The 24536-nt window shown below is 48.2% G+C and overlaps 1 protein-coding gene across 1 annotated transcript; it reads left to right on the top strand.

Moving 5' to 3' along the window:
* Positions 1-5991: 5991 nt before the first annotated feature.
* On the top strand, positions 5992-24284 carry LOC139229750 (CCN family member 1-like). Its single transcript, XM_070861304.1, has 5 exons — positions 5992-6675; positions 9794-9998; positions 12981-13292; positions 17928-18130; positions 22576-24284. Exons 1-5 carry the CDS (start codon positions 6559-6561, stop codon positions 22912-22914), a joined length of 1176 nt encoding a protein of 391 aa, XP_070717405.1. The 5' UTR covers positions 5992-6558; the 3' UTR covers positions 22915-24284.
* Positions 24285-24536: the final 252 nt, after the last annotated feature.

Genomic DNA, 24536 nt, shown 5'->3' with positions numbered 1-24536 from the left:
GTTTGAAATCAGACGGCGGATGTCAGGCGGGCTATTCGACCATGGAGGGCACACTCTTCCTGGCTTCTCCCCTCCTCGTGGCTCATTCAATCTGCCCAGTGTGGGACTGAGCCGTACAGACTAGGAGGATCCCAGGACTGATCCTCAAAGTGTTCCCAAGTTTGGTAACGAAAACAACTTGCCTTTATATAGCGCCTTTAATGTAGTACAACCTCCCAAGGCACTTCACAGGAGCGATTATTCGACAAATATTTGACACCGAGACGCATCAGCAGACATTGGGAAGGTGACACAAGAGCTTGGTCAAAGAGGTAGGGCTGGATTTTTGGTCGTCTATAGGCTCAGGTAGCGCCGACAGGGGGTGTCAATGTGTGCATTCATTAATGTCTGCGATGACCTGGTGCGATATCTTGGCCTCCTGAAGCACTGCTACTCAGTCATGTCCAGGAAGCTCATCCTCTGCCTGTATACCCTGTGTTGGGGATATCGCCTCCGGCGCAGTGCAGCCCTGTGCTGACTCCCTCTCTCCGATGGAGCATCAGGTCGTTGAGGAAAAGGTCGCTGGTGTTGGGGTTGCTGCTGCTGGTGTGATCACTTTGGTCCGAATCTGAGGTCCAAGGTCAAACAGCATAAGCAGATGTTAATTCTGACACACTGCTCGTCGGAGAAGTCCAGGTATGAGTGTTGCCGCTGGTAAAGCCGTGAGGGGGGGGGGGTAAGGTCTCCTGCACCGACATCTAGGGGCTCTCCTCCTTCGGCCACCGACATGGTCAACAGCCCTTCTCTCGTGACGCCGCCTTGCTAGAGCATGTAGGATGTGACACTGGCGAACTAGTAATGCTCTCATTAAAGTTTTCCAAAATACTTTTGCTCAAGCTAAACTGTTGTGTCTGTCTGCCGCTACAAACTCGGAGACTCACGCACCGTGCTGTGGCCACCGAGGGAAGCGCTTCCTCATCCCTTTACATAGCCACCAGTTAACAGCTCTTCAAGGCTGTACTGACCGTTTTTCCAGGCGTTGTTACTGTCGGGCGCTAAATGAGGCATCTGGACAGACGCCGGGATCGGAGTGATGGTCAGTAGCCAGGCGCTAGCGGTTTGTGCCCCCCGCTAAACCTGTAATGAATTTTCCGTCAGGGCGCTAAAAGCTGCAAGCTCAGTCGCTGAGCTCTAACGCTCGCATTAACACCCCCTCTGGGCGCTAACTGAGGCTGTAGACAACCGAACATCCAGCCCAGAGAGGACAAAAGTGTGGAAATGATGATGAACCTGTTTAAAACACAGCTTTGGCCCCAACTGGAGTACTCTGTCCAATTCTGTGCCCCGCTCTTAAGGAAGGATGTGAAGGCCTTTGAGAGTGTGCAGAAAAGATTGACGAGAATGATTCCAAGAATTCAGTTACTTTGATAGACTGGAGAAGCTGGGGTTTGTTCTCCTTAGAGCAGCGAAGATTAACAGGAGCTTTGACAGAGGTGTTCAAAATCATGCGGTGTCGAGACAAAGTAGATGGAGAGAAACTGTTCCCACTCGCAGAAAGGGCGAGAACCAGAGGGCACAGATTTAAGATGATTGGCAAAAGAACCAAAAGCGATGCAAGAAGAAACCTTTTCATGCAGCGAGTGGTTGGGATCTGAAATGCACTGCCTGAAAGGGTGGTGGAGGCAGACTCAATTTCAACACAGAGTTGGATAAGTATCTGAAGGAAAAAAATGTGCAGGGCTACGGGGAAAGGGCGGGGGAGTGGGACTAGCTGAGAGGCGGCACGGGCTCGACAGGCTGAATGGCCTTCTTGCAATCTGTAACCATTCTATGATTCTATGAAACCCAGGAGTTTCATCTGAATTACATTAATAGGGTAGGATGCAGGTTCAAACTTGTGAAGGGTAAATTTAGGCCAAATATCAACATGTGGAATGGATTTTCAAATTAAGTAGTGGAGGAGAAAGCCCTGGAATCATAAGAAATGATTGGACCTTGAAAACGGGGGAGAGGGAAATTTAGGATCTTCCTGGTTGGATGAATCACATAGACTGGAGTGAGCCCTTGGGTTAGAAAAAAAAAGATAGAGAGAAAGAAAGAAAGACTTGCATTTATACAGCACCTTTCACAGCCACCGGATGTCACAAAGCGCTTTACAGCCAATGAAGTACTTTTGAAGTATAGTCACTGTTGTAATGTGGGAACCACAGCAGCCAATTTGTGCACAGCAAGCTCCCAGAAACAGCAATGTGATAATGACCAGATAATCTGTTGGTGATGTTGATCAATATTGGCCAGGACACAAGGGATAACTCCCTTGCTCTTCTTCGAAATAGTGCCATGGGATCTTTTATGTCCACCTGAGAAGGCAGACGGGGCCTCAGTTTAACGACTCATCTGAAAGACGGCATCTCCGACAGTGCAGCACTCCGTCAGCACTGCACTGGAGCGTCGGCTGAGATTTATGTGCTCAAGTTCCTGGAGTGGGACTTGAACCCACAACCTTCTGACTCAGAGGTTGGAGAGTGCTCTCCACTGAGCCACAGCTGACAATGAGTGGTTAGCATTCCTGCCTTTGAGTCAGGAGGTGAAGGGTTCGAGGTCCTTCCCCCCCGTCCCACGCTCCTGATAGTACCAGCGAGTGGACTCTGAATTCTGGGCTGACGTCCAGCGAGATACCTGCGCCCAGTGGGTTGTAGGTGGTCTCCTCTCCCCTCAGCATTGTGGGAGCCCATTAGAACCCTCCCATCCTATAGGACCATCTCTGCCTCCCTTTCCCTGACCCCCATTCCCGCCTCAATGGGCTGGGATAAAGATAGTTACGGGCCTTGGAAGGAGCTTTGAAGTCGTGGCTTGTCAGACACCTGTGAATCATTCCACCATTTCACACTGTTCCCCAAGGGAAGAGATTGAATATATGAAAACAACAACTATGTCACCCTTTCAGACTGTTAAACTGCCTGTGAATCCTTCCATTACATCGCACTGTACTCCAAGGGAAGAGTGCCAAGATACAATAACAACAACAAATTATGTAGGTGGAATGCCTTCCTCATCTCTGACTTTGTAAGCCTCAACTCAGCCAATTATGTGCCCACTTGCCTCTTTGAGCAGGGGAATTACATAGGGTATACAGCACAGAAACAGGCCATTCGGCCCAACCAGTCCATGCCAGCATTTATGCTCCACTCGAGCCTCCTCCCGTCTTTCCTCATCTAAATCTATCCGCAAGACCCACTATTCCCTTCTTCCTCATATGCTTGTCCAGCCTCCCCTTAAATGTATTGATACTATTCGCCTCAACCACTCCCTGTGGTAGTGAGTTCCACATTTTCACCACCCTCTGGGTAAAGAAGTTTCTTCTGAATTCCCGATTGGATTTCTAGGTCACTGAACAATGTCCAGAAGTGAGGAACCTGGCTGGCTCCATCCCAGGGCCACTGATGTCAGTAATGATGCACGGAAGTAGGAATGAACTTGTAACCTACTCTTTCATGGATGATTCCTACCCCCACACAACTCACTGAGCCGTCAGAAGGGCCCATCTCTCCTTTCCATCCCAGCCTGCCAGTCGACTGGGAGAAAGACACAAAGACAATGACATTATAGGCATAGTAATGTGACACAGTGCTGGGGAAACCAATCAGGGGTATTCAGCACATCCCTTGTTCTAGTAGAACTAGTGCAGTGGAATTAAACTATCGAACCAATGGGAACCTGTTCAACTTCATCACCTCCAGGTCAGATCCAAGACCGTCCCATCCTCTGTCGTTGAACTACAGTACGTGGACGACGCTTGCGTCTGCACACATTCAAAGACTGAACTCCAAGCCATCGTCAACATCTTCACCGAAGCATACGAAAGTATGGGCCTTACACTAAACATCCGTAAGACAAAGGTCCTCCACCAACCTGATCCCGCCACACAGCACTGCCCCCACAGTCACCAAGATCCACGGCACAGCCTTGGACAACATGGACCACTTTCCATACCTCGGGAGCCTATTGTCAGCAAGGGCAGACATCAACGACGAGGTTCAACACCGCCTCCAGTGTGCCAGCGCAGCCTTCGGTCAACTGAGGAAGAAAGTGTTTGAAGATCAGGCCCTTAAATCTGGCACCAAGCTTATGGTCCACAGGGCTGTAGTGATACCCGCCCCCCTGTATGGCTCAGAGATGTGGACCTTATACAGTTGACACCTCAAATCTTTGGAGAAATACCACCAACGATATCTCCGCAAGATCCTGCAAATCCCCTGAGAGGATAGATGCACCAACATCAGTGTTCTTGATCAGGCCAACATCCCCAGCACTGACCACACTCGACTAGCTCTGTTGGTTGGGCCACATCGACTGCATTCACGACACGAGACTCCCAAAGCAAGCGCTCTACTCGGAACTCCTACATAGCAAGCGAGCCCAGGTGGGCAGAGGAAACATTTCAAGTACACCCTCAAAGCCTCCTTGATAAAGTGCAACATCCCCACTGACACCTGGGAGTTCCTGGCCAAAGACCCTCCTAAGTGGAGGAAGAGCATCCGGGAGGGCGCTGAGCACTTCGAGTCTCATCGCCAAGAGCAGGCAGAAATCAAGTGCAGGCAGTGGAAGGAGCATGTGGCAAACCAGACTCCCCGCCCACCCTTTCCTTCAACCACTGTCTGCCCCACCTGTGACAGAGACTGTAATCCCCGTATTGGACTGTACAGTCACCTGAGAACTCACTTTTAGAGTGGAAGCAAGTCTTCCTCGATTTTGAGGGACTGTCTATGATGCTGCTGATAATGATGATGTTTTAGTGCTGGTGATGACATTTTGATCTCGAGGACAGGAAATGGTTGGTGTCTATACTCTCGAATCCTGGGAGAATGGGAAAGGGATGAATGGCCTAGCTTCCAAATACTAGCTTCACCCCTTCCCGCCCCATTCCCTGCCTTTCAGCCATAGCTCAGTGGGTAGCACTCTCTCGCTTCCAAGTCAGAAATTGCTATTGAGGGAGTGCAGCGAAGGTTCACTAGGCTGATTCCCGGGATGGCAGGACTGACATATGAGGAGAGACTGGATCGACTGGGCCTGTATTCACTGGAGTTTAGAAGAATGAGAGGGGATCTCATAGAAAGATATAAAGTTTTGACGGGACTGGACAGGTTAGATCCAGGAAGAATGTTCCCGATGTTGGGGAAGTCCAGCACCAGGGGACACAGTCCAAGGATAAGGGGTAAGCCATTTAAGACCGAGATGAGGAGAAACTTCTTCACTCAGTGAGTTGTTAACCTGTGAAATTCTCTTCTGCAGAGAGTTGTCGATGCCAGTTCATTAGATATATTCAAGCGGGAGTTAGATGTGGCCCTTACGGCTAAAGGAATCAAGGGTATGGAGAGAAAGCAGGAATGGGGTACTGAGGTGAATGATCTCCATGATCTTATTGAATGGCGGTGCAGACTCGAAGGGCCAAATGGCCTACTCCTGCACCTATTTTCCATGTTTCTATGAAAGTCGTGGGTTCGAGTCCCACTCCAGAGACTTGAGCATACAATCTCGGGCTGATACTCCCAGTGCAGTGCTGAGGGAGTGCTGCACTGTCAGAGGAGCCACCTTTCAGATGAGACGTTAAAGCGAGGCTCCGTCTGTTCTCTCAGGTGAACATGAAAGATCCCACTGCACGGATAGAAGAAGAGCAGGGGAGTTATCCCCGGTGTCCTGGGCCAATATTTATTCCTCAACTAACATCACTAAAATAGCTCATCAGGTCACTATGCAAGGCAGAATAGATGGGCCAAACGGCCTCCTTCTGTGCTGTACTGTTCTATGATTCTCGGATTTCAGATTGAGGGGGCTTGCTGTGGGCTAATTGGCTGTTGCGTTTACCTACATCACAAACGTGCGCTTCATTGGCTGTGAAGCTCTTTGGGCGGCCCCGGGGTGATGAAAGGCGCTAGAGAAATGCAAGTTCTTTCTTTCGATATATGTCAAAACAACAAGCCAGTCCCCAGCGAGCAGCTGGAAGCCGCTCCGGGGACCATTCTCAGAAGCAGACCGCAGTGGTGTCAAGTCAGCGCCGCTCCAGGAATTGTAACCGCGAGGTTTATCTTTCTGAGCACCTTATCTGACCACCAAAGGGCGCGTATAAATAAATAAAGACACCACATAGCCCAGAGGGAAGACTCGGGACTTAGACAAGGCGGAGCAGCATCACTCCGACTGACCTGCTCCTCAACGAAAAAGATGTTTTTTTTTGCTTGCTAGCTGATCTCTAACTTTCTTCCACTGTCGGCAGCAGAGTAAATCCAGTGGATCCCTCAGCTGGTGCTCACTGTCAAGTGAGGGACACCCGATCCCACATCCCTGGATTTTTTTTGGGGGGGTGCGGGGGGCTCAGAATAGTTTTGCTGGTAAGATAACTCGGAGACTCTGCCAAATCCAATAGCGAGTTGCAAATCTCCTCCCAAACCATTATTATACTCCCGCCTCCCCAGTTTTTGGTTGCCGTCTTCAAGCAGATTTTAACGTGAATCGTTCCGGCTCTGACCTTGGCTTGAAATTCCGGCGCGGTTTCGGCGTTAGACGGGGGCTCAGATAACCATGGGCTCCAGAAGGTCCGGTCCGGGGCTGGGCGACCGTGTTCATGCTCTGACCGTCAACAATCCGCTCGTGTGGTGTGCGCTTGTTCTGCTGGCCGGCTCGTGTCTGGCTGATCTGGTAAGAAAAAACCTGCATGTCTCTTTAAACGACCAGCAACAGAACGATATGAACAAAGGATGTAGGGAGAGGGTGCAGAGAAGATTTACAAGCATGATGCCAGAAATGCGAGGGTATACATATCAGGAAAGGATGAACAGGCTGGGTTTCTTTTCGCCTGAAAAAAGAAGGCTGATTAAGGTGACCTAATAGATGTCTTTAAAATTATGAAAAGTTTTGATCGGGTAGATACAGAGAGAATATTTCCACTTGTGGAGGAAAGCGTAACTAGAGGTCATCAATATAAAATAGTCACCAAGAAATCCAATCAGGAATTCAGAAGAAACTTCTTTACCTAAAGTGTGGTGAGAATGTGGAACTCGCTACCACGGGGAGTGGTTGAGGCATTTAAGGGGTGGTTAGATAAGCATATGAGGGAGAAGGGAATAGAGGGTTATGTTGATAGAGTTAGATGAGGAAAGACAGGAGGAGACTCGAGTGGACCATAAACGTGGTCCCCTCCACCAAAGCATGGTCTGCTTGGGCCAAATAGCCTGCTTCTGTGTCGTATATCCTGTGTAAATCTATGATAACACCTGGGGGCGAGTGACCTTATTTGCACAGTACTACATGTAACGTGATTTACGGATTGTACTAAACTGTACCTTGAAATGAAATGTACGCTAGTATGGAACTGCTGTCAGCATCCAAACGAATTGTATGGAATTGCAGACCGCAAGGTACTGAACTACGTTCCAATGTATTGTGAAAATTTTATATGAATAATGTATATTTTTGAGAAAAAAATAAAGAAAATATCACAGACTGGGAGTGAGTTATAGAGAGAAAGAAGAATTGGATTTACATGGCACTGTTCACAACCACCGGAAGTCTCAAAGCACTTTACAGCCAATGACATACTTTTGAAGTGTAGTCATGTAGTATTGTGTGAAATGCGGCAGCCAATTTGCACACAGCAAGCTCCCACAAACAGCAATGTGATAACGTCCAGATAAACTGTTTTTGTTATGTTGATCGAGGGATAAATCTTGGTCCCAGGACACCGGGAGAACTCTCCTGCTATTCTTTGAAATAGTGCCATGGGATCTTTAATGTCTCATCCGAAGGATAAATAACATGGACTGGGGTGAGCTATCGAGAGAATATCACAGAGCGGGAGTGAGTTATTCAGAGAATAACACGGACTGGGAGTGAGTTATAGAGAGAATAACATGGACTGGGAGTGAGTTATAGAGAGAATAACACAGAGCAGGAGTGAGTTATGGAGAGAATAACACAGAGTGGGAGTAAGTTATAGAGAGAATAACTCAGAGTGAGAGTGAGATATAGCGAGAATAACACGGACTGGGAGTGAGTTATAGAAAGAATAACACGGAATGAGAGTGAGTTATAGAGAGAATAACATGGACTAGGAGTGAGTTAGAGAGAGAATAACATGGACTGGGAGTGAGTTATCGAGAGAATAACACGGACTGGGAGTGAGTTATAGAGAGAATAACACGGACTGGGAGTGAGTTATAGAGAGAATAACACGGACTGGGAGTGAGTTATCGAGAGAATAACATGGACTGGGAGTGAGTTATCGAGAGAATAACACGGAGTGGGTGTGAGTTATAGAGAGAATAACATAGGCTGGGAGTGAGTTACAGAGAGAATAACACGGACTGGGAGTGAGTTATAGAGAGAACAACACAGACTGTGAGTGAGTTATAGAGAGAATAACACAGACTGGGAGTGAGTTATAGAGAGAATAACATGGACTGGGAGTGAGTTATAGAGAGAATAACATGGAATCTGAGTGAGTTGTCGAGAGAATAACACGGACTGGGAGTGAGTTATCGAGAGAATAACACAGACTTAGAGTGAGCTATAGAGAGAATAACACGGACTGGGAGTGAGTTATAGAGGGAATAACACGGACTGGGAGTGAGTTATAGAGAGAATAACACAGACTGGGAGTGAGTTATAGAGAGAATAACACAGACTGGGAGCGAGTTATAGAGTGAATTATAGAGAGAATAACACGGACTGGGAGTGAGTTTTAGAGAGAATAACACGGACTGGGAGTGAGTTACCGAGAGAATAACACGGACTGGGAGTGAGTTATAGAGAGAATAACATGGACTGGGAATGAGTTATAAAGAGAATAACATGGACTGGGAGCGAGTTATCGAGAGAATAACACGGACTGGGAGTGAGTCATCGAGAGAATAACACGGACTGGGAGCAAGTTATAGAGAGAATAAAATGGCCTGGGAGTGAGTTAGAGAGAGAATAACACAGACTGGGAGTGAGTTATAGAGAGAATAACACGGACTGGGAGTAAGTTATAGAGAGAATAAAATGGCCTGGGAGTGAGTTAGAGAGAGAATAACACTGATTGGGAGTGAGTTATAGAGAGAATAACACGGACTGGGAGTAAGCTATAGAGAGAATAACACGGACTGGGAGTGAGTTATAGAGAGAATAACATGGACTGGGAGTGAGTTATAGAGAGAATAACACGGACTGGGAGTGAGTTATCGAGAGAATAACACGGACTGGGAGTGAGATATGGAGAGAATAACACGGACTGGGAGTGAGTTATAGCGAGAATAACACAGACTGCGAGTGAGTTATAGAGTGAATAACACGGACTGGGAGTCAGTTACAGAGAGAATAACATGGACTGGGAGTGAGTTATGGAGAGAATAACATGGACTGGGTCTGATTTATACAGAGAGTAACACGGACTGGGAGTGAGTTATAGAGAGAATAACACGGACTGGGAGTCAGTTATAGAGAGAATAACACAGACTGGGATTGAGTTATAGAGAGATTAACGCGGACTGGGAGTGAGTTATAGAGAATAACTGGGAGGAGGGGGGTGGGTCGAAAATCAGATAACATTGCTACTGGAAAAGATATGCATGTGTTGGTGTCAGGTAATAAATTGTCTGTTGCCTTTACATTACAACAGTGACTACGCTTCAAGAAGAACTTTATTGATGGTACAGCACCATAGGATGTCCTGAGGGCAGGAAAAGCACCGTATAAATGCAAGAATTCCTTTATCAGGCAAAGTGAGGTGGAAAAATCAATTTGCCGAATAAACAATAATGTCATCTCCTTTTCACAGACTGCGTGTCCTCTGGAATGTCACTGCCCAAAGTCCCAACTTTGCTCTGCAGGAGTGCCTTTGGTTCTGGACAACTGCGGGTGCTGCCGAGTCTGTGCCCGGCGGTTTAATGAGGACTGCAATGCACTGCGACCCTGTGACCAAGCCCGTGGGCTCCGCTGCCAACTCGAGGCAACGACCAACGCCACCCATGGAATCTGCAGAGGTGAGGGTCAATGGTGTCCAGGGGTTGGTGCTCCATGCCCCCGCTGGGCAGTGAGGGCATTCACTGAACACATCACTGGGCACCGAGAGGACTGACACAACACTGGGCACTGAGGGGACTGACTCAACAATGGGCACCGAGGGGATTGACACACCACTGGGCACCGATGGGATTGATACATCACTGGGCACCGAGGGGATTGACACGTCACTGGGCACCGAGGGGATTGACACGTCACTGGGCACCGAGGGGATTGACACATCACTGGGCACCGAGGGACTGACACATGACTGGGCACCGAGGGACTGACACATCACTGGGCACCGAGGGACTGACACATTACTGGGCACCGAGGGACTGACACATTACTGGGCAGTGAGGGGACTGACACATTACTGGGCAGTGAGGGGATTGACACGTCACTGGGCACCGAGGGGACTGACACATTACTGGGCAGTGAGGGGACTGACACATTACTGGGCAGTGAGGGGATTGACACATCACTGGGCACCGAGGGGACTGACACGTCACTGGGCACCGAGGGACTGACACATCACTGGGCACCGAGGGGACTGACACGTCACTGGGCACTGAAGGGATTGATACATCACTGGGCACCGAGGGGATTGACACGTCACTGGGCACCGAGGGGACTGACACAACACTGTGCACCGAGGGGATTGACACATCACTGGGCACCGAGGGACTGACACATCACTGGGCACTGAGGGATTGACACATCACTGGGCACCGAGGGACTGACACATCACTGGGCACTGAGGGACTGGCACAACACTGGGCACCAAGCGGATTGACACATCACTGGGCACCGAGGGACTGACACATCACTGGGCACCGAGGGACTGACACATCACTGGGCACCGAAGGGATTAACACATCACTGGGCACCGAGGGACTGACACATCACTGGGCACCGAGGGATTGACACATCACTGGGCACTGAGGGACTGACACATCACTGGGCACTGAGGGGATTGACACGTCACTGGGCACCGAGGGGATTGACACATCACTGGGCACCGAGGGGACTGACACAACACTGGGCACCAAGGGGACTGACACATCACTGGGCACCGAGGGACTGACACAACACTGGGCCCCGAGGGGATTGACACATTACTGGGCACCGAGGGGATTGACACAACACTGGGCACCGAGGGATTGACACATCACTGGGCACCAAGGGGACTGACACATCACTGGGCACCGAGGGACTGACACAACACTGGGCACCGAGGGGATTGACACATTACTGTGCACCGAGGGGATTGACACATCACTGTGCACCGAGGGGATTGACACATCACTGGGCACCGAGGGGATTGACACAACACTGGGCACCGAGGGATTGACACATTACTGGCCACCGAGGGACTGACACATCACTGGGCACCGAGGGGACTGACACAACACTGGGCACCGAGGGGATTGACACATCACTGGGCACCGAGGGACTGACACATCACTGGGCACCGAGGGACTGACACAACACTGGGCACCGAGGGGATTGACACATCACTGGGCACCGAGGGACTGACACATCACTGGGCACTGAGGGATTGACACATCACTGGGCACCGAGGGACTGACACATCACTGGGCACTGAGGGACTGGCACAACACTGGGCACCGAGGGGATTGACACATCACTGGGTACCGAGTGACTGACACATCACTGGGCACTGAGAGACTGACACATCACTGGGCACCGAGGGGATTGACACATCACTGGGTACCGAGGGGATTGACACATCACTGGGCACCGAGGGACTGACACATCACTGGGCACCGAGGGATTGACACATCACTGGGCACTGAGGGACTGACACATCACTGGGCACTGAGGGGATTGACACGTCACTGGGCACCGAGGGGATTGACACATCACTGGGCACCGAGGGGACTGACACAACACTGGGCACCAAGGGGACTGACACATCACTGGGCACCGAGGGACTGACACAACACTGGGCACCGAGGGGACTGACACAACACTGGGCACCAAGGGGACTGACACAACACTGGGCACTGAGGGGATTGACACGTCACTGGGCACCGAGGGGATTGACACATCACTGGGCACCGAGGGGACTGACACAACACTGGGCACCAAGGGGACTGACACAACACTGGGCACCGAAGGGATTGAAACGTCACTGGGCACTGAGGGGATTGTCACAACACTGGGCACCGAGGGGATTGACACGTCACTGGGCACCGAGGGGATTGACACATCACTGGGCACCGAGGGGACTGACACAACACTGGGCACCGAGGGGATTGACACATCACTGGGCACCGAGGGGATTGACACATTACTGGGCACCGAGGGGATTGATACATCACTGGGCACCGAGGGGACTGACACATCAGTGGGCACCGAGGGACTGACACATCACTGGGCACCGAGGGACTGATAGATCACTGGGCACCGATGGGATTGACACATCACTGGGGCACCAACACATCACTAGAACTAGGGGGCATAGTTGCAGAATACAGTGTCTCCGATTTAAGATGGAAATGAGGAGGAATTTCTTCTCTTAGTGGATCGTGAACATTTGACATTATCTGCCTCAGAGAGCTGTGGAGGCTGGATCATTGAAGATAGTTAAGGTGAAGATGGACAGATTTTTGAACTACAGGGGAGTCAAGGGTTATGGGGAGCAGGCAGGGAAGTGTCCATGATCAGATCAGCCGTGATCTAATTGAATGGCGGAGCAGGATTGAAGGGCCAAATGGCCTACTCCTGCTCCTATTTCTTATGGTCCTATGTACATCGCTGGAGCATACATACACAAATACAAACACGTCTAATTTTCTATTGCCTTGAATAGAAAGGGAGAGTCAGATGGAGCGTATAACAGGTAGTCAATTCAATCTTGCCCACTGTGCTAATTCTCTGGAGCTGTCGAACGATGGGCTATTTCCCCCTCACTGACTGTTCCCTCCCTCTTGCAGCCAGCACCCTAGGGCGGCCTTGTATTGTGAACGGCAAAGTCTACCAGCACAGCGAGATCTTCCAGCAGACCTGTCGGCTCCAGTGCAGCTGCAAGGATGGCAGAGTTGCCTGCTCCCCTCTCTGCCCCTCGTTTTTGTCTGTCCCGTCCACTGCCTGCGCTGGCGGTCGGTTCGTCAAAGTGCCCGGGACGTGCTGCCAGAAGTGGAAGTGCGCGTCGACATACTCCAAGCACAAGCCACCAAGGATCAGCAAGTGGAAGGAGATGGTCGTGCCCGCAAGTCAGGAGGCCAAGCACTGGAAAGCACTCCACAGTAAGTCGGGGTGTGCGAAGAAAAACAGGAAGGACTCCCCTATATCCCCTCCGTGTCAAACACTTCTTACCCCCCCCCCGGCCTCACAATTCAGGACCGTCATATCTGAAGATTGCACCTCACTCACGCTGTCTGAGGTGGGATGCAAGAAAAACCTTAACATCATACCATTCGGCCCATCGTGCCTGTGCTGGCTCTTTGACAGAGCTGTCCAATTAGTCCCAATGCATCTCGCATTTTCCCTTCTCATAGCCCTGCGCATTATTCCTTTTCTAATATACATCCAATTCCCTTTTTGTGGAATCTTCGTTACAGGCAATGTTCCTCTTAAGCTGCATGGCCGTACGGCGATCCACGGGTCCCAGGCAGAAAAAGAAAACGCGCATGCGGTACTTTTGAATGGGCCGCACGGCTCAAAACAATTACGGGCAACATTGGTTACAGGCAACTGTTTACATCCAGGATTTCCATTCTAAAGGGCTAATTATAACTTCATCTCCTTAGCCCCCCCCCCCCCACTCACTTGACTCTCCACCCGTCCCCCATGGGAACGGTTCAGGTTGGGCTGACGTTAAACACCCTGCCTGATTTTCCTGCCCATTGAAGCCAATAGCGCGTAAAATTGAGCAAAATGTAAAATATACATTCAGCTCAAACCCACCAGTGGAGCTCGGCCAAAATACCCCTTAAATGTTTACATAGGCAATTTCAATGTTGACACGAAGCATGCCGGAAAATTGTGTGCAGAAGAAGCTGGACAGTGTGGACGTGCTTTTGTGTATACGTATGAGTGTGCAGCAATGTATGTGTATGATAGAGTGTGCAAGTGTATGTCTGTGTGTGTTCTTCGTGTGTGTGAAATTGTGAAAGAAAGAAAGACTTGGATTTATATAGCGCCTTTCATGACCACCAGACATCTCAAAGCGCTTTACAGCCAATGAAGTACTGTTTGAAGTGTAGTCACTGTTTTAATGTTGGAAACGTGGCAGCCAATTTTCACACAGCAAGCTCCCACAAACAGGAATGTAATAATGACCAGATAATCTGTTTTTGTTATATTGAATGCGGGATAAATATTGGCCAGGAAAAACTCCCCTGGCCGCCTTCAAAATAGTGCCATGGAATCTTTTACGTTCACCTGAGAAAGCAGACAGGACCTCAGTTTAACGTCTCATCTGAAAGGCAGCACCTCCAACAGTGCAGCACTCCCTCAGCACTGCACTGGGTGTGTCAGCCTTGATTTATGGGCTCAGGATCCTGGAGTGGGATTATGAACCCACAACCTTCTGACTCAGAGGCGAGTGTGCTACCCACTGAGCCCCAGCTGACAAGTATGAGCATGTGTGTTTGTGTGAGAGAGTGAGTATATGTGTGCACTTCTGTGTATGTGTGTGAGTGTAGGGAAAGCATGTAGTTGTATGTGTGTGGGACTGTTTTTGTGAATGTGCCTGTGTCGCATGTGAGAGTATGCATTGGTGTGAGTGTGTGTGTGTCTATACGAGTGTGCCTGCATGTGTCCTAACTCGCATCAAGTCCCGTTCACCTATCACCCCCTGTGCTCGCTGACCTACATTGCATTCCGGTTAAGCAATGCCTTGATTTCAAAATTCTCATCCTTATTTTCAAATCCCTCTATGGCCTCACCCCTCCCTATCTCTGTAGTCTCCTCCAGCCCCACAACCCTTCGAAATGTCTGCGCTCCTCTAATTCTGCCCTCTTGAGCATCCCTGATTATAATCACTCAACCATTGATGGCGTGCCTTCTGTTGCCTCGGTCCTAAGCTCTGGAACTCTCTGCCTAAACCTCTCTGCCTCTCCAACTCTCTTTCCTTCTTCAAGATGATCCTTAAAACTTATCGGTTTGACCCAGCTTTTGGACACCTGCGCTAATTTCTACTTATGTAGCTCGCTGTCAAATTTTTGTCTCATAATCCTCCTGTGAGGTGCCTTGGGATGTTTCACTGCGTTAAAGGCGCTATATAAGTACAAGTTGTTGTTGTTATATGTCTGTATAAGATATAGGAGCAGGAATAGGCCATTGGCCCCTCGAGCCTGCTCCGCCATTCACTAAGATCACGGCTGATCTGATCTTGGCCTCAACTCCACTTTCGTGCCCACTCCCCATAACCCTTGACCCCTTTATCATTCAAAAATCTGTCTATCTCCGCCTTAAATATATTCAATGACCCAGCCTCCGCAGCTCTCTGGGGTAGAGAATTCCAAAAATTCACGACCCTCTGAGAGAAGAAATTCATAAGAACATAAGAACATAAAAAATAAGAACAGGAGTAGGCCACACAGCCCCTCAGCCTGCTCCACCAATCAACAAGATCATGGCTGATCTGATCATGGACTCAGCTCCACTTCCCTGCCCGCTCCCCATAACTCCTTACCGTTTAAGAAACTGTCTATTTCTGTCTTAAATTTATTCAATGCCCCAGCTTCCACAGCTCTCTGACAGATTCCACAGATTTACAACCCTCTAAGAGAAGAAATTTCTCCTCATCTCTGTTTTAAATGGGAGGCCCCTTATTCTAAGATTATGCCCTCTAGTTCTAGTCTCCTCCATCAGTGGAAACATCCTCTCTGCATCACCCTGTCAAGCCCTCTCATAATCTTATACGTTTCGATCAGATCACCTCTCATTCTTCTGACTTCGCAATGAGTAGAGGCCCAACCTCCTCAACTGTTCCTCATAAGTCAATCCCATCATCCCTGGAATCAACCTAATGAATCTTCTCAGAACTGCCTCTAAAGCAAGTATATCCTGTCGTAAATATGGAAACCAAAACTGCACGCAGTATTCCAGGTGTGGCCTCATCAATAGCTTATATAGCTGTAGCAAGACTTCCCTGCTTTTATACTCCATCCTCTTTGCAATAAAGGCCAAGATACCATTGGCCTTCCTGATCACTTGCTGTACCTGCATACTATCCTTTTGTATTTCATGCACAAGTACCTCCAGGTCCCGCTGTATTGTGGCACTTTGCAATCTTTCTCCATTTAAATAATAACTTGCTCTTTGATTTTTTTTTTGCCAAAGTGAATGACCTCACACTTTCCAACATTATACTCCATCTGCCAAATGTTTGCCCACTCACTTAGCCTGTCTATGTCCTTTTGCAGGTTTTTTGTGTCCTCCTCACACATTGCTTTTCCTCCCATCTTTGTATCGTCAGCAAACTTGGCCATGTTACACTCGGTCCCTTCTTCCAAATCGTTAATATAGATTGTAAATAGTTGGGGTCCCAGCACTGATCCCTGCGGCACCCCACTAGTTACTGGCTGCCAACCAGAGAATGAACCATTTATCCCGACTCTCTGTTCTCTGTTAGTTAGCCAATCCTCTATCCATGCTAATATATTACCCCCAACCCCGTGAACCTTTATCTTGTGCAGTAACCTTTTATGTGCCACGTGGTCAAATGCCTTTTGGAAGTCCAAATACACCACATCCACTGGTTCCCCTTTATCCACCCTGTTCATTACATCCTTGAAGAACTCCAGCAAATTCCTCCTCATTTCCGTTTTAAATGGGCGACCCCTTATTCTGAAACTATACCCCCTAGTTCTAGATTCTACCACGAGGGGAAACATCCTCTCTGCATCTACCCTGTGGAGCCCCCTCAGAATCTTATGGCCCTGAAATTCCGGTCGGAGGCTTCTTTCAGACGAATGCCTCCAGCCAGAGAATTTTTCCGAAAGTACCTGGTGGTCCGGGTGGAGCCTGCGATTCTGGCGGGGAGGCCTTCTCTTCCCGCACTGCGAAGCGCACTCCCGTCCTCCAGGTTCCCATACAGAAGATGCAGTCACGTGTCACTGCTCAACCAATCAGGTGCAGTATTCTCAATTAATAACAATGGGAACTCCATGGCTATGAGTTCTCATTGCTATTAATTGAGAAAAAAAAAACAAACACAATAACACCAAATAAAAAATTAAAAACACACCTCACATAATTAAAATTAATTGATATTAAAGTTAATAAATACCTTAGAGAAAATGTATTTTTCCGAGTTTTTAAAAAGATTTTTTAATTATGGTTTAAAATAAATTTAATGTCATGGGCAGGGTTTTTAAAAATAAAATGTGATTTTTAATTTTATTTTTTATGTTTTAAGTGTGCTTTAAAACTCTTACGCATGTAAAAGTAGGCTATGCGCCTGCTTTTATCAGGCGCAAGAGTTTTGAGGACATTTGCTGGGCAAGATATGGGTAAGTACTGCAATCTTGCCTGTGCAAATGGCCTCGCTCCTGATATTCGGATGATCTGTCAAGCTGGAGCCTGCATGCGCATTGTGCGCTGAAAACCGGCTTTTGCGATGCCTTCCCGGGCCCGTACACACTCCGTACGGACCCGGGGAGGCTGGAATTTCTGGGCCTGTATGTTTCAAAAAGATCACCTCTCATTCTTCTAAACTCCAATGAGTGTAGGCCCAACCTGCTCAACCTTTCTTCATAAGACAACCCTTCATCTCAGGAATCAACCGAGTGAACCTTCTCTGAACTGTGTGTGTGTGTGTGTGTGTGTTTGTGTGTGTGTGTGTGTGTGTGTGTGTGTGTGTGTGTGTGTTTGTGTGGATACTGTGCATGCATTTAATAATTTTGAATGGATTTGTGTTTTGTCTGCTCCAGAGATGAGAGGTCAATTCAAGAGTCAAAACTCGGGCGATTCTGGCTGCCGAATCAAGAACACGGCGTGGTCAACCTGTTCCCAGACCTGTGGCATGGGTATTTCCACCAGACAGAGCACCAACAACATCTGGTGCCAATCAAAACAGGAATCCAGGCTGTGCCAGCTCCGACCCTGCCGTGTACTCAATGATGTCCAGCTCAGGGTGAGTCTTAGTTTAAGGGGCTGCCTGTTGAAGGCCCAGGTGAATTGAACCAATACTTTTCTAGTATCTGATCTGATCGACGTTTTCAAGGCATTAAGAGGAACAGAGAGAAAGTATTTCCGCTGGTTGGGGAGTCCACGATTAGGGGGAATAGTCTAAAATGTCGAGACAGAACTTTCAGGAAACACCTCTACACACAAAGGGTGGTAGAAGTTTGGAACTTAGAAAGGCAAATGGAATGTTGGCCTTTATTGCACGGGGGATGGAGTCTAAAAGTAGGGAAATCCTGCTACAAGTGTACAGGGCATGGGTGAGACCACACCTGGAGTACTGCGTACCGTTCTGGTCTCCTTATACTTGCATTGGAGGCAGTTTAGAAAGGTTCACGTGGTTGATTCCTGAGACGAGGGGGTTGTCCAATGAGGAAAGTTTGAGCAGGTTTGGCCTATACTCATTGGAGTTCAGAAGACTGAGTACTGATCTTATGGATACGTATTAGAATCTGAGGGGGTTTGACAGGGTAGATGCAGAGAGGATGTTTCCACTCGTGGGGGAATGTAGAACTAGGGGGCACATTTTCAGAATAAGGGATCGGCCATTTAAAACCAAGATGAAGAGGAATTTCTCCTCTCAGAGGGCCGTGAATCTTTGGAATTCTCTACCCCAGAGAGCTGTGAAAGCTGGGTCATTGAATATATTAAAGGCAGAGATAGACAGATTTTTGAACTACAGGGGAGTTGGGGGTTATGGGGAGCAGGCAGGAAAGTAGAGTCGAGGCCAAAATCAGATCAGCTATGAACTTATCGAGGGGCCAAGCGGCCTACTCCTGCTCCTATTTCTTATGTTCTTATGTTTCGCAAATGACGGTTGATCAATTGTTAATTTTATATCGGAGATTGATAGCTTTCTGTTAACCAAAGGTATTATGGGATATGGGCCAAATGCGGGTATGCCGAGTTAGGTCGCAGATCAACCGTGATCTAATTGAATGGCGGGACAGACTCGAGTGGTTGAATGGCCTCTTCCTGTTCCTGTGTTCCTAGTCCATGACACAAAATTGCCCTTGGTTTAGGATTTAAATTGGAAGCAAAATGCCACTGTCTGCTCTCAATGGTGTAACAAATGAGCGAGCTCACTATACAAGGGTGTCGTGGACACGAGCCTTTTCCAATCCTCTGGGTCACCATTGGAGAACCAGCAGATTGTGCTAACGGAGTGCCGCAGTGTCACCTGCTGGACAGAATTCGTACTGCAAGCTAACAACATCCAGGGTCTGGTCCGTGCAAAACTAACACAGCTACAACAGACAACTTGCATTTATATACCGCCTTTAACGTAGTAAAACATTCCAAGGAGCTTCACAGGAGCAATTATGAAACCAAAAGCTGAGCCACATGAAGAGATATTAGGACAGGTGACCAAAAGATTGGTTTTAGAAGTAGGTTTTCAGGAGCGTCTTAAAGGAGAAGAGAGAGGCGGAAAGGCTTAAGACACGGGCAGCTGAAGGCATGGCTGCCAATGGTGGAGCAATGATGTGCAAGAGCGCAGAATTGGAGGAGCGCAGAGATCTCAGGGGGTTGTGGGGCTGGAGGAGGTTACAGAGATAGGAAACGGTCGAGGCCATGGAGGGATTTGGAAACAGGGATAATCATTTAAAAATCGAAGCATTTCAAGAGGATACTGTCATATCGGTAGCATAGTGGTTATGTTACAGGACTAGTAATCCAGAGGCCTAGACTAATAATCCAGCGACATGAATTCATAGTCCCATCATGACAGCTGGGGAATTTTAATTCAATTTCTTTTAAATCTGATTTTAAAAAACTAGCATCAGTAATGGTGACTGTAATGTATTTGCTTCATAGGTTATTTGCTTAAGAAATTATAGCAACACATTGCTATTAAGCTCCGCCCCTGCCTCAGCTCTTCTGCTGCTGAAACCCTCATTCATGTCTTTGTTACCTCCAGACTTGACTACTCCAATGCACTCCTGGTTGGCCTTCCACATTCTACCCTACGTAAACTTGAGGTCATCCAAAACTCGGCTGCCCGTGTCCTAACTCGCACCAAGTCCCGCTCACCCATCACCCCCTGTGCTTTCTGACCTACATTGGCTCCCGGTTAAACAACGCCTCGATTTCAAAATTCTCATCCTTGTTTGCAAATCACTCCATGGCCTCGCCCCTCCCTATCTCTGTAATCTTTTTCAGCCTCACAATCCCACAAGATGTCTGGCGCTCCTCAAATTCTGGCCTCTTGAACATCCCTCATTATAACTGCTCAACCATCGGTGGCCGTGCCTTCAGCTGTTTGGGCCCTAAGCTCTGGAACTCCCTCCCTGAACCTCTCTGCCTCTCTTTCCTCCTTTAAGATGGTCTTTAAAACCTACCTCTTTAAACAAGCTTTTGGTCATCTGCCTTAATTTCTTCTTTTGTGGCTCGGTGTCAAATTTATCTGTTTTGTCTTATAACACTGCACCTTGGGATGTTTTACTACGTTAAAGGCACTATGTAAGTAAAACTTATTATTGTTATTATTATTATTATTATTAGCAAAGGTTTAACAATCACACTACACATTATCAGTTCATCCACCTGGCTCACAACCACCTGCCTCATTGTGGATCCCCCAAACCCAACTGGCTGGGGTTTTATTGAGTCTTGTGAACATCACGTGACTGGTGAGGTTAGGTGAGTGGGCAAATGCATGGCAGATGAAGTATAATGTGGATAAATGTGAGGTTATCCACTTTGGTGGTAAAAACAGAGAGACAGACTATTGTCTGAATGGTGACAGATTAGGAAAAGGGGAGGTGCAATGAGACCTGGGTGTCATGGTACATCAGTCATTGAAGGTTGGCATGCAGGTACAGCAGGCGGTTAAGAAAGCAAATGGCATGTTGGCCTTCATAGCTAGGGGATTTGAGTACAGGGGCAGGGAGGTGTTGCTACAGTTGTACAGGGCCTTGGTGAGGCCACACCTGGAGTATTGTGTACAGTTTTGGTCTCCTAACTTGAGGAAGGACATTCTTGCTATTGACGGAGTGCAGCGAAGATTCACCAGATTGATTCCCGGGATGGTGGGACTGACCTATCAAGAAAGATTGGATCAACTGGGCTTGTATTCACTGGAGTTCAGAAGAATGAGAGGGGACCTCATAGAAACGTTTAAAATTCTGACGGGTTTAGACAGGTTAGATGCAGGAAGAATGTTCCCAATGTTGGGGAAGTCCAGAACCAGGAGTCACAGTCTAAGGATAAGGGGCAAGCCATTTAGGACCGAGATGAGGAGAAACTTCTTCACCCAGAGAGTGGTAAACCTGTGGAATTCTCTACCACAGAAGGTAGTTGAGGCCAATTCACTAAATATATTCAAAAGGGAGTTAGATGAAGTCCTTGCTACTCAGGGGATCAAGGGGTATGGCGAGAAAGCAGGAATGGGGTACTGAAGTTGCATGTTCAGCCATGAACTCATTGAATGGCGGTGCAGGCTAGAAGGGCTGAATGGCCTACTCCTGCACCTATTTTCTATGTTTCTATGTTTCTATGTTTCTATGATTGGCTAAGCCACTTCCAACTCAACAGCTCCACCAACCTGTGAGCATACTCACAGGTGTATACATGACAATGACCATAAAACTGCTGGGATTGTCGTAAAACCCCATCTGGTTCACTAATGACCTTTAGGGGAAGGAAATCTGCCGCCCTTACCCGGTCTGGCCTATATGTGACAGCAATGTGGTTGACTCTTAGCTGCCCCTCTGAAATAGTCTAGCGAGCCACTCAGTAGACTGGGTCTTTACTCGTTGGAGTTCAGAAGGATGAGGGGGTGATCTTATAGAAACATTTAAAATCATGAAAGGGATAGACAAGATAGAGGCAGAGAGGTTGTTTCCACTGGTCGGGGAGACTAGAACTAGGGGGCACAGCCTCAAAACACGGGGGAGCCAATTTAAAACCGAGTTGAGAAGGAATTTCTTCTCCCAGAGGGTTGTGAATCTGTGGAATTCTCTGCCCAAGGAAGCAGTTGAGGCTAGCTCATTGAATGTATTCAAATCACAGATAGATAGATTTTTAACCAATAAGGGAATTAAGGGTTACGGGGAGCGGGCGGGTAAGTGGAGCTGAGTCCACGGCCAGATCAGCCATTATCTTGTTGAATGGCGGAGCAGGCTCGAGGGGCTAGATGGCCTACTCCTGTTCCTAATTCTTATGTTCTTATGTTCAGTTGTCATCACCACCTTCTCAAGGGGCAATTAGGGAATGGGCAATAAATGCTGGGCCTTGCCAGCGGTGCCCACATCCCGTGAATGAATTTAAAAAAAATGTAAAGGACCTGGGTTTGGTGAGTGTGGAGGGACGAATGATATGATCGTTTTGCTGGAGGTTGGGTAGTAACAGATTCTCCAGTGACTCACAAGGCCGTGATTTACCTCCATCTTTCAGGAAGGCCAGAAGTGTCTGAAAACCGAGAAGGAGAAGGAGCCCCGGCCGTTCGTTTACAGAGGGTGCACCAGCCTGAGGAAGTACACACCCAAGTACTGCGGCTTCTGCACGGACGGCCGCTGCTGCCAGCCCTCCCAGACCAGGACCACCAAGGTGCGCTTCCGCTGCGGGGGCATGGCGACCGTCGTCAAGGACGTGATGAAGATCAAGAGGTGCGACTGCAGCCGGCGCTGCCAGCAACACGGCGCCCCCTACTGGCCGAACGACGGCGTGCACGACGGGTCCGCTGACCGGGAGAGAGGGCCGAAGGAGGCCGAGGAGATCGAGCACAACTTCTAACCAGCGCTAGAGAGCCAGGGCAGATTCAGCCCCGCCCCCCCCACGCCGGGGCTCAGGTCTCCAGCAAGCGCCATTATACGAATGGTGCTGCTCGCCCTCTTCTTAGAGGGGAATCTTTCCACTGCAGTATCGCCCTGCTCTGTCGCCTATCTGCCCCGGTGCCTCTTAGATGCCCGTGTTAGGACAATCCTCATACGCTTAATAACAGATTGGTAGAAGCTAGAGGCAGTTAATGTGTCTGATAGTTAAATACTTTTGTTTCGAAACATTCAATCCCACTCCAGAGACTTGAGCACGTAAAGCTAGGCTGGCACTCCCAGTGCAGTGCTGAGGGAGCACTGCACTGTCGGAGCTGCCGTCTTTCGGATGAGACGTTAAACCAAGGCCCCTTCTGCCCTCTCAGGTGGAATTAAAAGGTTCCATGTCATTATTTCGAAGATAACGGGGGCGTTATCCCCGGTGTCCTGTCCGATATTTATCCCTCAATCAATGTAACAAAACAAACAGATTTATCACATTGCTGTTTGTGGGAGCTTGCTGTGCACAAATTGGCTGCCGCGTTTCCCACATTACAACAGCGACTGCACTCCGAAAGCGCTTTGAGACGTCCGGTGGTCGTGAAAGGCGCTATAGATATGCAAGCTTTTCTTTCAAGTCTTTCTATAAGACTAGATGCAGAGCAGTGCATGCAGCCCTACCCCTAGAAACACAGGGTGTAAAGAGCTCCCCGGGAGCGACGCTCTATCCAAAGCCATTCACGGCACCATTCTTTGAAGGTGGCCAAAGTTCCTAACTGAGTGAAGATTGATACCTCTCTTTTATACCATGTTAAATACACGCCTTCAATGCTTGCTGCGTTTGCTGTTGGGTGGTTCATGACTCTTAAGCCATCGAACAGTTTGCTGGACACACATTGGGGCCTTACCCAACTCAATATCCTGTTCCATTATTTAAAATATCCACCTTATCCCTTGTACAAGAACATAAGAAATAGGAGTGGGAGTAGGCCATACAGCCCCTCGAGCCTGCTCCGCCATTCAATGAGATCATGGCTGATCATCGATCTCAGCTCCACTTTCCTGCACTGTCCCCATATCCCTTGATTTCCCTAGGGTCCAAGCTAAACATCTTTACTAATAAGCAGTCAGTGGTGGAAGTAAACATAAAAGAGGATTTCCCCTGAGAGCAGGAAATTATCAATTGCTTAGCATGACAGTGTAAATTTACAAAATATTATGCTATTTTAGCCGCACAAGTACAACACATGCTAAACCACTGAAGGGCACTAGATTACAATATCACAACACTCATTGTCTTTTCTGGATCCACAAATACATTTTATTAAACTGGAAGCAAGTCTAAAAAATCAACCATGTCTCCATACAAATTAATTTCATATTACAGTATACACGTACACACACAATATAGGACACACACATAGTAACATATTAAACTAATGCTCGGGGTTCAAAAAAAAATGAACTGTTCATGCTCTGAGGTGTGTTAAATGTGAATGAATTACATCCAGTGGAATAAACCCAAATTTCTCATTGGGAGTCTATTATAACTAAACAACTATTATCACTAACATTGTGATCAAAAGGATAGGATTTGCAAGCTCA

The sequence above is a fragment of the Pristiophorus japonicus genome, chromosome 19 (assembly GCF_044704955.1).
Source record: "Pristiophorus japonicus isolate sPriJap1 chromosome 19, sPriJap1.hap1, whole genome shotgun sequence".
NCBI classification, from domain to species: domain Eukaryota; kingdom Metazoa; phylum Chordata; class Chondrichthyes; family Pristiophoridae; genus Pristiophorus; species Pristiophorus japonicus.
Note: the sequence above shows the minus strand (reverse complement) of the source record. Positions and strands in the feature narration are given on the sequence as shown.

Coding starts and splice junctions, on each gene's coding strand:
- LOC139229750 (XM_070861304.1), top strand. CDS start 6,559: ATGGGCTCCAGAAGGTCCGGTCCGGGGCTGGGCGACCGTGTTCATGCT. Junction 13,293..17,927: donor GCACTGGAAAGCACTCCACA/GTAAGTCGGGGT, acceptor TGTCTGCTCCAG/AGATGAGAGGTCAATTCAAG. Junction 18,131..22,575: donor TCAATGATGTCCAGCTCAGG/GTGAGTCTTAGT, acceptor TCCATCTTTCAG/GAAGGCCAGAAGTGTCTGAA.